The sequence below is a fragment of the Pholis gunnellus genome, assembly GCF_910591455.1.
Source record: "Pholis gunnellus genome assembly, chromosome: 3".
In the NCBI taxonomy this organism is placed as follows: Eukaryota; Metazoa; Chordata; class Actinopteri; order Perciformes; family Pholidae; genus Pholis; species Pholis gunnellus.
In genome coordinates this window covers 26,870,860-26,882,467 of record NC_136529.1, presented here as the reverse complement: position 1 = coordinate 26,882,467, position 11,608 = coordinate 26,870,860, and the positions used below count along the sequence as shown (strand labels likewise).

At 42.6% G+C, this 11,608-nt stretch overlaps 1 protein-coding gene across 2 annotated transcripts; it reads left to right on the top strand.

Annotated features, from left to right (window-relative positions):
* Positions 1–1,954: 1,954 nt before the first annotated feature.
* On the top strand, positions 1,955–10,274 carry ddx27 (DEAD (Asp-Glu-Ala-Asp) box polypeptide 27). 2 transcript variants are annotated; one of them, XM_079156481.1, is made up of 21 exons: positions 1,955–2,166; positions 2,767–2,916; positions 3,016–3,075; positions 3,160–3,367; positions 3,616–3,671; positions 3,761–3,847; positions 4,253–4,358; positions 4,451–4,624; positions 4,892–5,042; positions 5,152–5,251; positions 5,634–5,775; positions 5,871–6,024; positions 6,146–6,227; positions 6,627–6,804; positions 6,939–7,045; positions 7,411–7,507; positions 7,609–7,700; positions 8,529–8,649; positions 8,739–8,841; positions 9,443–9,718; positions 10,135–10,274. In XM_079156481.1, the coding sequence occupies exons 1-21, from the start codon at positions 2,083–2,085 to the stop codon at positions 10,151–10,153; spliced, it is 2,547 nt and encodes an 848-aa protein (XP_079012607.1). In that variant the 5' UTR covers positions 1,955–2,082; the 3' UTR covers positions 10,154–10,274. The 2 variants fall into 2 exon arrangements, with proteins under 2 accessions (XP_079012607.1, XP_079012606.1); XM_079156480.1 differs by having other exon boundaries at positions 8,736–8,841.
* The last annotated feature ends 1,334 nt before the right edge of the window (positions 10,275–11,608 follow it).

Below are 11,608 nucleotides of genomic sequence, written 5' to 3'. Positions count from 1 at the left end.
TCACACTGACTGTCTCTCTTTCTCTCTGTGTGGAGAGTTTTATCCCAAGGGACTGACTCCTCCTCCCCCTCCTCCTCCTCCCCCTCCTCCCCCTCATCCTCCTCCTCCTCTTCCTCCTCTTCCTCCTCTTCCTCGTCCTCCTCCTCCTCTGTGGGAGACAGAGTGTATTTGAGTTTCAAAGAACAAGTGTGTAAAAAAGGGAAAAATACAGCCTTCATGGTGACATTTAGTCTTTAATTCTTCACAAATTTGATTTAAAATGATCTGAGGGGTCATCATTTTAATTTTAGGGGTAACCATAATAATGTGAGGGGTCATCACTTTAATCAATAATGTGAGGGGTCATCATATTAATATAAGGTTTTGTTTTCACTCTCTATTTGTTTCCTGTTTGATGACATCACTTCAATGTGAAAGAGAATCCACTTTCCAGGAAAGCTTGTGTTTAAGGGTCAGTGTCACAGAGTCCTCACTTACTCTGTGTGTGTGTCTTTGTTTGTGTGTGAGTGTGTGTGTGTGTTTGTGTGTGTGTGTGTGTGTGTGTGTGTGTGTGTGTGTGTGTGTGTGTGTGTGTGTGTGTGTGTGTGTGTGTGTGTGTGTGTGTATGTGTGTTTGAACCAGCTGTTTGCTCTCAGACTAAATTGGTTGTAGGAACATCCTCCTCAAAGCGTGACTGTGTTTTATGTCCCCACAAGATGAGTGACACACGCCCACACACACACACACACACACACACACACACACACACAAGCTTAACGGTTTACGTATTTGCAGAATAACTCTTGTAGGTGGAAGACTCAAAGTGCAGAGGGATAACTCACAATGTTGATGTTCAATTCACAAATACTAACATGACCAAGAAGAAGAACTCTTCAATGTAACACGTTTTAAATTAAACTGTAATAAACTCAATAATGTTCCTTTAATTGTTGATGTTTGCATCGCAGTTCAAAAAAGGAGGAGCGGTCCTCAAAGTGTAAAACTACAAGTCTGATTGATGCAACATTCAGTGGGAGTGAAGCAAACATCCAGACCACACAGAGAAGGTGCAAGGTACAAAAAACAAGACGAAACAAAACACATACAAACACGTAGTACAACACGCACGTCAAGACTGTGTATAAATACAAATGGGAGTATCAGAAAAGTAATATATAACAATGTATAAATAGTGCAGTAACAGCATATTTATGTACACAGAATAAGTCAGGGAGGTGAGTCCGGTCGGTCTTAGTGTAAATGTAGTGGATGGAGGGGATAGAGGTCCTAATGATGTATGTATCAGTAAATAAAACACAAACAAACTAGGTTTACAATAATATGTTGGTCCTATTTCAAAGACATTTTTGTTTCTTTAATTTCCCCGATAAATTTCCTTTAAGGAAAAGTTGGTTTGGGTTATTATGGGATAAGTCTCTTTCTTTCTGCTGATGGAGCACTGTGGAAAAATTGTGTTGAAAAAACCTTGTTAGGAAAATTTGACGTAATAAAAGCACTGTGGCGTGTGTGTGTGTGTGTGTGTGTGTGTGTGTGTGTGTGTGTGTGTGTGTGTGTGTGTGTGTGTGTGTGTGTGTGTGTGTGTGTGTGTGATTTTAAAACAACGTCTGTGCCAGCTTTGAGGGTAGAAATGGAGAAATGCCATCGGAGTATATTGGGTTGTTTTACAAAGACGTACCATCCTACAATACTATTTAAGCCATGCAGGAACATGAAAAAAAAGTTAGCATTTAGGATCAATAAGACGAGATGAGCAGACTATTATTTATTTACTCGTTTTATTTTATTTTATTTATGTATTTCTTTCTTGTTATTTCGTTTTGTTTGTCGACATATTAGAGTGTAGGTCACACTCCAGGTCATTGGGTGGCGGTAATGAGCCTGAAAGCTGTTTATCAACCGCCAATGAAAACCGAGAAGAAGAACGTGAACCGGAAACACGCCGCTCTCACGTCCTGTTTCCGTCAACACACGTGTGTACGTGTGTGGAGAGAAAACGACAGGACAACCTTTAGAGAATCTGTCTAGAACCGGTCCACAGTACGTCCACAGTCAGGTGTGCAGGTACCGAAAGCGGAGTCCGCCATGTTGGAGCAGCTGGGTCTGATCGGGACGCTCCGGGACGAGGACGAGAGTCCAGAAGAACCCGATACCGAGTCCGACCAGGAGGTGAGTAGGGCCGGACCACACAGCTGGATCTCTACCCGGAGACACGACACGACCAGGCGGCTTGAGGGCGAACCAGAGCACGGCTGCAAAACAGTAGATTAACCGCTGTTTGATCCAGGAGGGTTCTGATTAAATGATTATATTTACTCTTCTCTAAACGATCAAAATGACAACAACAGTTGTTACAGAAATACAAACGAGTCACAAAGTTATAAAGTGAACAGAAGTCAGGTTCCATATAAATAATATATATATATATATATAATTGTACCTGTACATTTAGGAATTAAAGGATTCTAAACATACAGATGTTTATGATATTGAGTCAGTAATTTATTAAAGTATAAAATAACATAATGATCAGCACAGCAGTCTGAGGGATCAATAACAAAGTAATTTATTTAAGGTTTAGTATTTTATACTATGATGAAATACATGCTGTCACATGGTTTAAATAGTTATATTTGACACAAATTTTATAAACAATTCCTTTGTATTTATAATTACTATTGTATACGTATGTTTGGGGGTTGGTACATTTTTAGTGTGTTAAAATGCTGCATGTGTATTAATGTACACGTGTGTGTGTGTGTGTTTCAGGACCAGCCGATCGTCCTGAACAGGAAGAAGAAGTTCGGGACTCGCGGTGCGACAGACTTCAATGGTGACTTTGAGTTTGGAGAGCGGGACGCACCGGCCCGTGGAGAAGAGTGGGCGATGGAAGACGTCATGAAACAGATCAAGATCAAGGTAGAACCCAGCAGAACAGATCTTATATGTTCTCCGGTGGTATTTTTGGTCCTCTGATGTTCTCCAACACTGTTTTGTAATTGTGTTCTTTGTTTGCAGAGAACCGCGACCACTCTGGACCAGAAAATAGAGAAAATCAGGAAGAAGAGGAAATCTGAGGTGAGTCCGCTGTCACGTTCTACTTCCTGTCTGTCCGGGTTCCACTTCATGCGTTAAAGAGTAACGTTTTCTTTTCATCTGCAGGAGAAAACGACTGAGATCGACCCTGCTGAAGGTTCTTCCGGGAAGAACCAGGAAGAGGAAGAGGATGAGGATGATGATGATGATGATGATGAAGAGCAGGATGTGAAGCCTGCTGCAGGAGAGACTGAAGGAGAGGAGGAGGAGGAGGAAGATGTTGAAGACGTAGATGAGTTTGATTCGGGTGATGAGGAGATTCTCACCAAATCAGGTGAGTCCAGCAGAGGCTTTTATTTTGATTCCCGACAGGAAGCAGAAACATTTTAATCGTTTTGATTCCGTTGTTTTACCGATAAATCCAAATATCAAATCAGTTTTAATAACCAGATAAATCTAAAAATCATTATGACTGAACTCAGTCAAACAAAGCAAACAGAAAACTTTAATGAAGACTGAACTTTATGTTTGTTAAAAAAGTTAAAATTACTAATTGTTGACCAACTTCCTGTTTTCTCTCAGACACCCTGAGAGACAAAGAACGTCGAGGGAAGAGGAGGAAGATGATGGGAGACGGGGTGAGGAAGAGGAGGAGGAGCTTATGATGACGTCAGGTTGTTGAACAGTCATTTTTTACCATGATAACCGCTGCGTGTTGCGTTCTCAGGCTCCGGAGTCGTACTACGAAGATGCGTCTCACTACGATGATGAGCTGACCTTTGATGGCATGAACCTGTCCCGACCGATCCTGAAGGTAAGTGTAGGTGTGTGTGTGTGTGTGTGTGTGTGTGTGTGTGTGTGTGTGTGTGTGTGTGTGTGGGTGTGTGTGTGTGTGTGTGTGTGTGTGTGTGTGTGTGTGTGTGTGTGTGTGTGTGTGTGTGTGTGTGTGTGTGTGTGTGTGTGTGTGTGTGTGTGTGTGTGTGTGTGTGTGTGTGTCATGCTACTCGCCTGAGGCGTTGAGAAGCCTTAAATTAGCAGAGAGGAACCATTTTGGATGTTTACAATGTTTACTGAGGTAATAAATCAAGAGAGAAGTAGAGTCATTTTCTCATAAGCTTCTATACAACCAGAGGAGTCGCCCCCTGGTGGACACTAGAGAGAATGCAAGAAGCGTGGTCGTTTTTGGTGTTGTTTCTGACGACCTGTTGTGTCCCTGCAGGCCATCACAGCTCTGGGCTTCAAGGTGCCGACTCCCATCCAGAAGGCCTGTGTTCCCATCGGCCTGCTGGGCAAAGACCTGTGCGCCTGCGCTGCTACTGGGACAGGTATCGCTGATATACTGGGACCACTGCGTCATACTGGCACCAATAACCAACACTGGAGCAAGGTAGATTAATGAAATAATTTCTCTCTTCAGGGAAGACGGCAGCCTTCATGCTGCCAGTGTTGGAGCGTTTGGTTTATAAGCCCAAGACGTCCCAAGTGACCCGGGTCTTGATTCTAGTTCCAACCAGAGAGCTGGGGATCCAGGTTCACTCTGTGGCCCGTCAGCTCGCCCAGTTCACCTCCATCACCACCTGCCTGGCTGTCGGTAATGACTGTTAACTGACAATTCTTAATTTATCTGGTCTCTGTTTGTAAAAAATAAATGCTGGACTCAGTCTGACCCTGGTCTCAGTCTGACCCTGGTCCTCAGTCTGACTCTGGACTCAGTCTGACCCTGGTCCTCAGTCTGACTCGACTCAGTCTGACCCTGGACTCAGTCTGACCCTGGTCCTCAGTCTGACTCTGGACTCAGTCTGACCCTGGTCTCAGTCTGACCCTGGTCCTCAGGTAACCTGTCTCGTTGTGTGTGCAGGTGGGTTGGACCTGAAGTCTCAGGAGGCTGCGTTGAGGGCAGGCCCAGACGTCCTGATAGCTACACCCGGTCGACTGATCGATCATCTTCACAACACGCCGACCTTTGAGCTGACTCACATTGAGATCCTGATCCTGGACGAGGCCGACAGGTAAACGCAGAGGCGTCACAAAAAAGCTACGTACCTCCCAATAAACGCAGTCGTGAATCAAAGACTCACCTGTTTGGTTCCGCTTTGTGTCTCTGTGTTCCTCTCTCAGGATGCTGGACGAGTACTTTGAGGAACAGATGAAGGAGGTCATCAGATTGTGTTCCTACACCAGACAGACCATGTTGTTCTCCGCCACGATGACTGAGGAGGTGCGTGTCATGTGACCTGTCTCCCATTGTTTCTGTGTCATGTGACCTGTGTCTCCAGATGTTTCCGTGTGTCATGTGACTTCTGTCTCCAGATGTTTCTGCGTGTCATGTGACCTGTCTCCCATTGTTTCTGTCATGTGACCTGTGTCCAGATGTTTCTGCGTGTCATGTGACCTGTCTCCCATTGTTTCTGTCATGTGACCTGTGTCCAGATGTTTCTGTGTGTCATGTGACTTCTGTCTCCAGCTGTTTCAGTGTGTCATGTGACTTCTGTCTCCAGCTGTTTCTGTGTGTCATGTGACCTGTGTCTCCAGGTGTTTCAGTGTGTCATGTGACTTCTGTCTCCAGCTGTTTCAGTGTGTCATGTGACTTCTGTCTCCAGGTGAAGGACCTGGCCGCGGTCTCGTTGAAGCAGCCAATCAGGATCTTCGTGAACAGTAACACTGACGTTGCTCCATTTCTGCGACAAGAGTTTGTCAGAATCCGACAAAACAGAGAAGGAGACAGAGAGGCCGTGGTGGCTGGTAAGTACCGATAACCCTGCAGCACTACTGCATTACCAGTACTAACAATGTAGTACTACGTGTACTTCTGTACTAACTATCGTTTGTTTTGTTAGCTCTGCTGACTCGGACGTTCCAGGATCACGTGATGTGTTTCACTCAGACGAGGAAACAAGCTCACAGATTGCACATCCTGCTGGGACTGATGGGACTGAAGGTCGGAGAACTGCACGGAGAACTGAGCCAGAACCAGAGACTGGAGAACCTCAGGTACACACACAGAACCAGAGACTGGAGAAATACGGTTGCGCACTCTCACAGAACCCAACCTAAGAACCTCGGGCGCACACACCTAAAACTGTAATCCACCCGTTTGTTGTCCTCGTTCCAGGCGTTTTAAAGATGACCAGATCGATATCTTGGTGGCGACAGACGTTGCAGCCAGAGGTTTGGACATCGGTGGAGTCAAAACGGTGAGTCCGCACCTTTCAATAGTCAGGGTGGAATGAATTCTCACCACTGTACTTTTATGGTACAGCTGGGTAAACAAAAATAATAATGAGGGTTTGTGTGGAGTTATTAACCTCTTCACACACACACAGACCCACCAAATATTCAAATATTATAAGTGTAGTGTATAAGGGCTAGTAGTGGAGTTTATGATGTCTCAATTATGTCTCATAAGTTGTTTTGATGCCATTTGTTACACAGATTTGTTACTTGTTCTTGAATACTTAAGAATTGATCAGAAATGATCAAAAATTAAAACCAAGTCAGATTTACTCTTTTGTGACGGATCCACACGAACACATCTGAAGACATGTCTCTCTCTGTCTCTGTCCTCATTCTTCTGTCCCCCGTCTGTCTCTCAGGTGATAAACTTCACCATGCCGTCCACAGTGAAGCACTACGTTCACCGCGTCGGCAGGACGGCCAGAGCCGGTCGCTCGGGACGTTCGGTGTCTCTGGTCGGAGAGTCTGAGAGAAGGACTCTGAAGGAGGTGGTGAAGTCGGCCAAGAACAGCGTGAAGGCTCGAGTCCTGCCGCCAGGTATCTACACCTTTTTAGCCAATGAGTAGTTCAGGGAACCTGGGAGAGTTGGACCCTTGAGTGTTGGTGATTTAAAAAGTGACCCGTTTACAGGTGAGTCGTGGTGAAACTTGTCTCTGTGTCTTTCGCCGCAGACGTCATCTTGAAGTTCAGAGATCTGATCTCTAAACTGGAGAAAGACGTGGAAGCTGTGATGAGGCTGGAGAGAGAGGAGAGAGAGATGGCTGCGTCTGAGGCCAAGGTACACCTGCACACCTGTACTCTGCTCGAGGCTGTCACAATCATGGAACCTTAATTGACGATTTCATTGTCAAACAATACCCATGTGATTGTCTTTTCTGGTTCATTTTATTCCACACAGTGGTGCTCCTCGACCCACATCCATGTTGTTAATTGACTCTGGGGCCTTTGACTCTGGGCCCTTTGACTCTGGGCCCTTTGACTCTGGGGCCTATGACTCCTGGAAGCTTCATAATAATATTTTGTGTGTGTGTGTGTGTGTGTGTGTGTGTGTGTGTGTGTGTGTGTGTGTGTGTGTGTGTGTGTGTGTGTGTGTGTGTGTGTGTGTGTGTGTGTGTGTGTGTGTGTGTGTGTGTGTGTGTGTAGTTGAGTGTGGCTAAGAAGCGCCTCGAAGGGTCCACCGACTCCATTGAATCACAGCGAGTTTGGTTTCAAACTCAACAGGAGAGGAAACAGAGCCGTGGTGAGTACTAACACACTGCAGTTAACTGATCTAGTACTCATCGTCTGTAGTACTCCTCAGTACCTCCACAGACTGTTTTAACTTGTCCTTCTCTATGTCAGTGTCGAAGGCTCTGCAGGAGTTCGATCTTGCTCTGAGAGGGAAGAAGAAGAGAGAAAAGTTTGTGAACGCCGGCAAGAAGAAAGAGCTAACGGTAATATAAACTACGAATATTGGTCACTATCACAGGGTTTGTAAGCTGGTCCACCTTAAAGCTACTAGAAGGAACGTTTAACTGGTGATGAAACGGTCTCAAAGTTCCTCGTAGTCGCTTTAGTGGTCAGTCCCCCGTAAGGCCGACTGTGTCGCTGGCTGCAGGGCTAACCCCCTTCGCTTTAATCAACAGCTGGCAAGCAAGTCCACTACCTGTTAAACAGATTTAAAAATCTCTCACGTGTGATCAGTTTGGTTTGTAGCTAATTAACTGTGTTTACTAACGGCTCTAACGGTTTCAGCTCATACATTTGTTGTAGTTCGTATGAAGTTTGGTGGAGAAGTTAGTTCAGCATGTAAATAAATAGTGTTGATTATATGAGAGCATCAACAAACAGGCAGAATGTTTCAGTGGTTTTATTTAAAGTTAACGGGATGTTGTCAGAATAGAGTTGAGTCTTTCACAGTTTAATTTTAAGTCTGTCTTAAAGTGAGGTGTCAATAGAAACACTGAAACAGGTTTTTCTTCCTGTAATCATTCAACTTTTTAAAACATCTTTCTAATGCATGTGATGTTGGACAAAATCCAAATATATTCTAAACTTTAACTCCTAGTTCCCGCTTAGTGTTTGCCCGTTAAGTCATAACAAACACGCTGGAACTCAAAGTCACCACATGCTGTGTTTGACGGTGAATGTTATACTAAGATGAATACACAGGCAGTAGTTAATGCAGCGCTGAACTTTGGATCAAACTAATGTTCAGCTGCTGGAGGTTGTTGCAGAGTGAGAGCTCAGCTTTTAAATTGATGATCTTTGTTGTCCGTCAGTCTGAGGAGCACGCTCAGTTTGAGATCTTGAAGGCTCAGATGTTCGCCGAGAGAGCGGCGAAGAGAGAGCGACGCCCGAAGAGAGCGAGAGCGATGCTAGAGGAAGAGATGCCAACTAAAGGTCAGATATACTACATCAGTACCATAAAATACACAGAGATACTACCTCAGTACTGTCACATGTACTAAACTGAACTGTCTCTGCAGCAGTCAATCATAAAGCAGGAAAAGGAGGAAAAGGAGGAAAGCAGTCTGTGTTTGACAAAGAGCTGACCAACACCAGCAGCAAGGCTCTGAAGCACTACAGAGCTGGGTGAGTCTGTCTGTATACCTGTCTGTACGTCTGTACACCTGTCTGTCTGTCTGTACATCTGTAACGTAACCTATTGGTTTGTGGACTGTTGTTTTGAAGCCATGAATTAAGTCATTTTGGCCGTCGCCATCTTGGTTTTTGGCAACCAGAAGTGAGGTGAGAGGGTGGAGCTAAGTACAACGGAAACCTGAATAATGTTGCAATTAACTGTCATGAACTAAAGACACACTGTGAAAGAGCTAACGGTCTAAAATGAAAACACGTACAAACGTTACATTTGAACACATCAGGATAACGTTATAATTTCCTTTTGCCCAGTACTCATTTTCACTGAACAGAGCCTGAACGCATCATAATGTACCTCAACAGAACCTTCGTTTGTTAGCTGTTTTTTTACAATGTAACATTTTCAGAAATCAGTGAACAGAAAGCATAAATGTCGCGATTGCAGATTTTGCTGAATATTGGTGGATAACAATCGTCAGTGAAACTTTACTTCACACTGTGATGGTTTATGTTAAACTGTGTCATTTCCGATGTCTGTATAGCTGTCTGTCTACATAACTGTACACCTGTCTCACCTGTCTCTTTCTGCTTACAGACCGTCCTTCGAAGACAGGAAGCGTCTCGGTATAGAGAGGAAGCGTCCTGGCGGCTCAGACCGGAAGCGTCCTGGCGGCTCGGACCGGAAGTTTCCTGGCGGCTCGGACCGGAAGCGTCCTGGCGGCTCAGACCGGAAGTTTCCTGGCGGCTCAGACCGGAAGTTTCCTGGCGGCTCAGACCGGAAGTTTCCTGGCGGTTCAGACCGGAAGTTTCCTGGCGGCTCAGACAGGAAGCGTCCTGGCGGTTCAGACAGGAAGCCTCCTGGCGGCTCCAGGTGAGTTTTACCTGCTCTCTCTTCATTTCTGTATAATAAGAACTGGATATGGCGTCGCTGCTCAGCCTTGCTTCCAATTTTGCTCAGCAGCTACTTCCCGTTATTGCAGCAAAACAGCAAAAAGCATTTTCCCCATAGAGCGCTATGGTAAAAGAGAATTTTTTTTATATATATATGAAATTTGAGAATGAAATTTTTATCCAAAAGCAATTTAAAAACCTGTGACGTCATCACAATGTTAGGTCTATGGGCCAAGACCCAGAAGCTAGTAACCATTTTAGGAAAATGGGCCTGGCGAGCAATTGGACTGAAAAGGCGACATTTTGGGGTTCAGTTTGCGGTTCTTATTATACATCTATGGTCCCACATCGATTGAAACAGATTAAAAATGGTGTACTCTTTGTTATGTCTGTCAGGTTCAAGAAGAAGAAGTGAAAGCCAAGATTGCCGCCTTGAGAAGCAGTTTTCTCCTCGTCGTCTTTGTGTTCACCATGTAAATCTTTTCCAGTTGTTTTGTTCATTTTATGAAGTTTTAAATAAAGTGTCAAGATCTATAAAAACAAGTCTGTAGTTTCTTCTAAAGGGTCCTAACAAACCAGAGCGACGTCCTAACAAACCATGCAGATGTCGGTATAATGTCAAAAAGATGTCATGAAATATTCAGTGTAGCATGTCATAGAAATGTTGAAAAAGCCTAGTATAGCATGTCGAAAACTTCATAGTATAGCATGTCGAAAACTTCATAAAAAAGTAATAGTATAGTATATTAAAAAAAGTCATAGTATGTCCTAAAATATGTGGTCAAACTTACTTTGTCGAAAAAATCGTACGTAATTTGATAAAGTCAGTCAAAATTGAAAAAGTTATAAAGACATAGTATGTTGAAAAAGTCAGAATAGTATTTCACTAAATGTATAATAAAGTCGAAAGTATGGCATTTAAAAAAAAAGGTTTTGGTATAGTATGAAATAAGTCATTAAGAAAGGCCTAGCATGTCGAAAAAGTGATAATAAAGCCATAGTATAGTATGTCAGTTATTGTGTTGTATTATGTAAAAAGTCCTTCAAAAAGTCAGTGTATTGTGGAAAAAAGTCCAAATAAAGTATGTTAAAAAAGTTGAAGTATAACATGTTAAAAAGCAATAGTTTTTTGAAAAAGTAATAAAAGTCGTAGTATAGTATGTAAAAAAAGAAGTTTAATGAAGTCACAGTATCATTTTGTATGATATAATAGTATTATTATATCATAGTCATCATATAGGATTTCAGAAATGTCATTAAAAAATCATAAAATGTCGGGGAAAAAATCATAGTATGTCGAAATAAGTTTTAAGAAATTTACTTTATAGCATGTCGAAAAAGGTAATAATACTCATATTATATTATATATTTTAGGATATAAAAAAATCACAGTATAGTATGTTGAAAAACGTTTTTTAAAAAGTCACAATACAGTATGTCAAAAAAATTCAAAAAAATCATATCGCCCCAAAAAAGGAAACAAAAAGGTTCAAGTTTTTTATTATTATATTCACAACTATTGGAGAGAATCAGTTGTCAGCAATTGAACTGTTAGTGCACTAACTCTCACTAAAATAGTAAATGAATATGTATAAAAAGAAAATAATTCTAGTTAACAATAAAATGAGAATCAAAAACAAAACAATGCAAGTTTAAATTAAGGGATAAAAAACTTAAATGTAACATAAAATTAAGTCGTATACATTTTTGGTAGACAGGATGACAAAAGAATAAACTTAAAGTTAACAGGAATGTATGTCAATGTATAATACGTAGTATACATGTATGTACTGTATATACAATGGTGTAAACCATTAACAGTAAGTTATGATTACTTATATAAAAAGTGATGAGATCAGAAGTCACCCTT

What these genes read in the sequence shown, in the direction of transcription:
- ddx27 (XM_079156480.1), top strand. Translation starts at nt 2,083, where the DNA reads ATGTTGGAGCAGCTGGGTCTGATCGGGACGCTCCGGGACGAGGACGAG. An exon ending in CAGAGACTGGAGAACCTCAG is followed by an intron (nt 6,025 to 6,145) that starts GTACACACACAG and finishes TCCTCGTTCCAG; the next exon opens with GCGTTTTAAAGATGACCAGA. An exon ending in TGGCTGCGTCTGAGGCCAAG is followed by an intron (nt 7,046 to 7,410) that starts GTACACCTGCAC and finishes GTGTGTGTGTAG; the next exon opens with TTGAGTGTGGCTAAGAAGCG.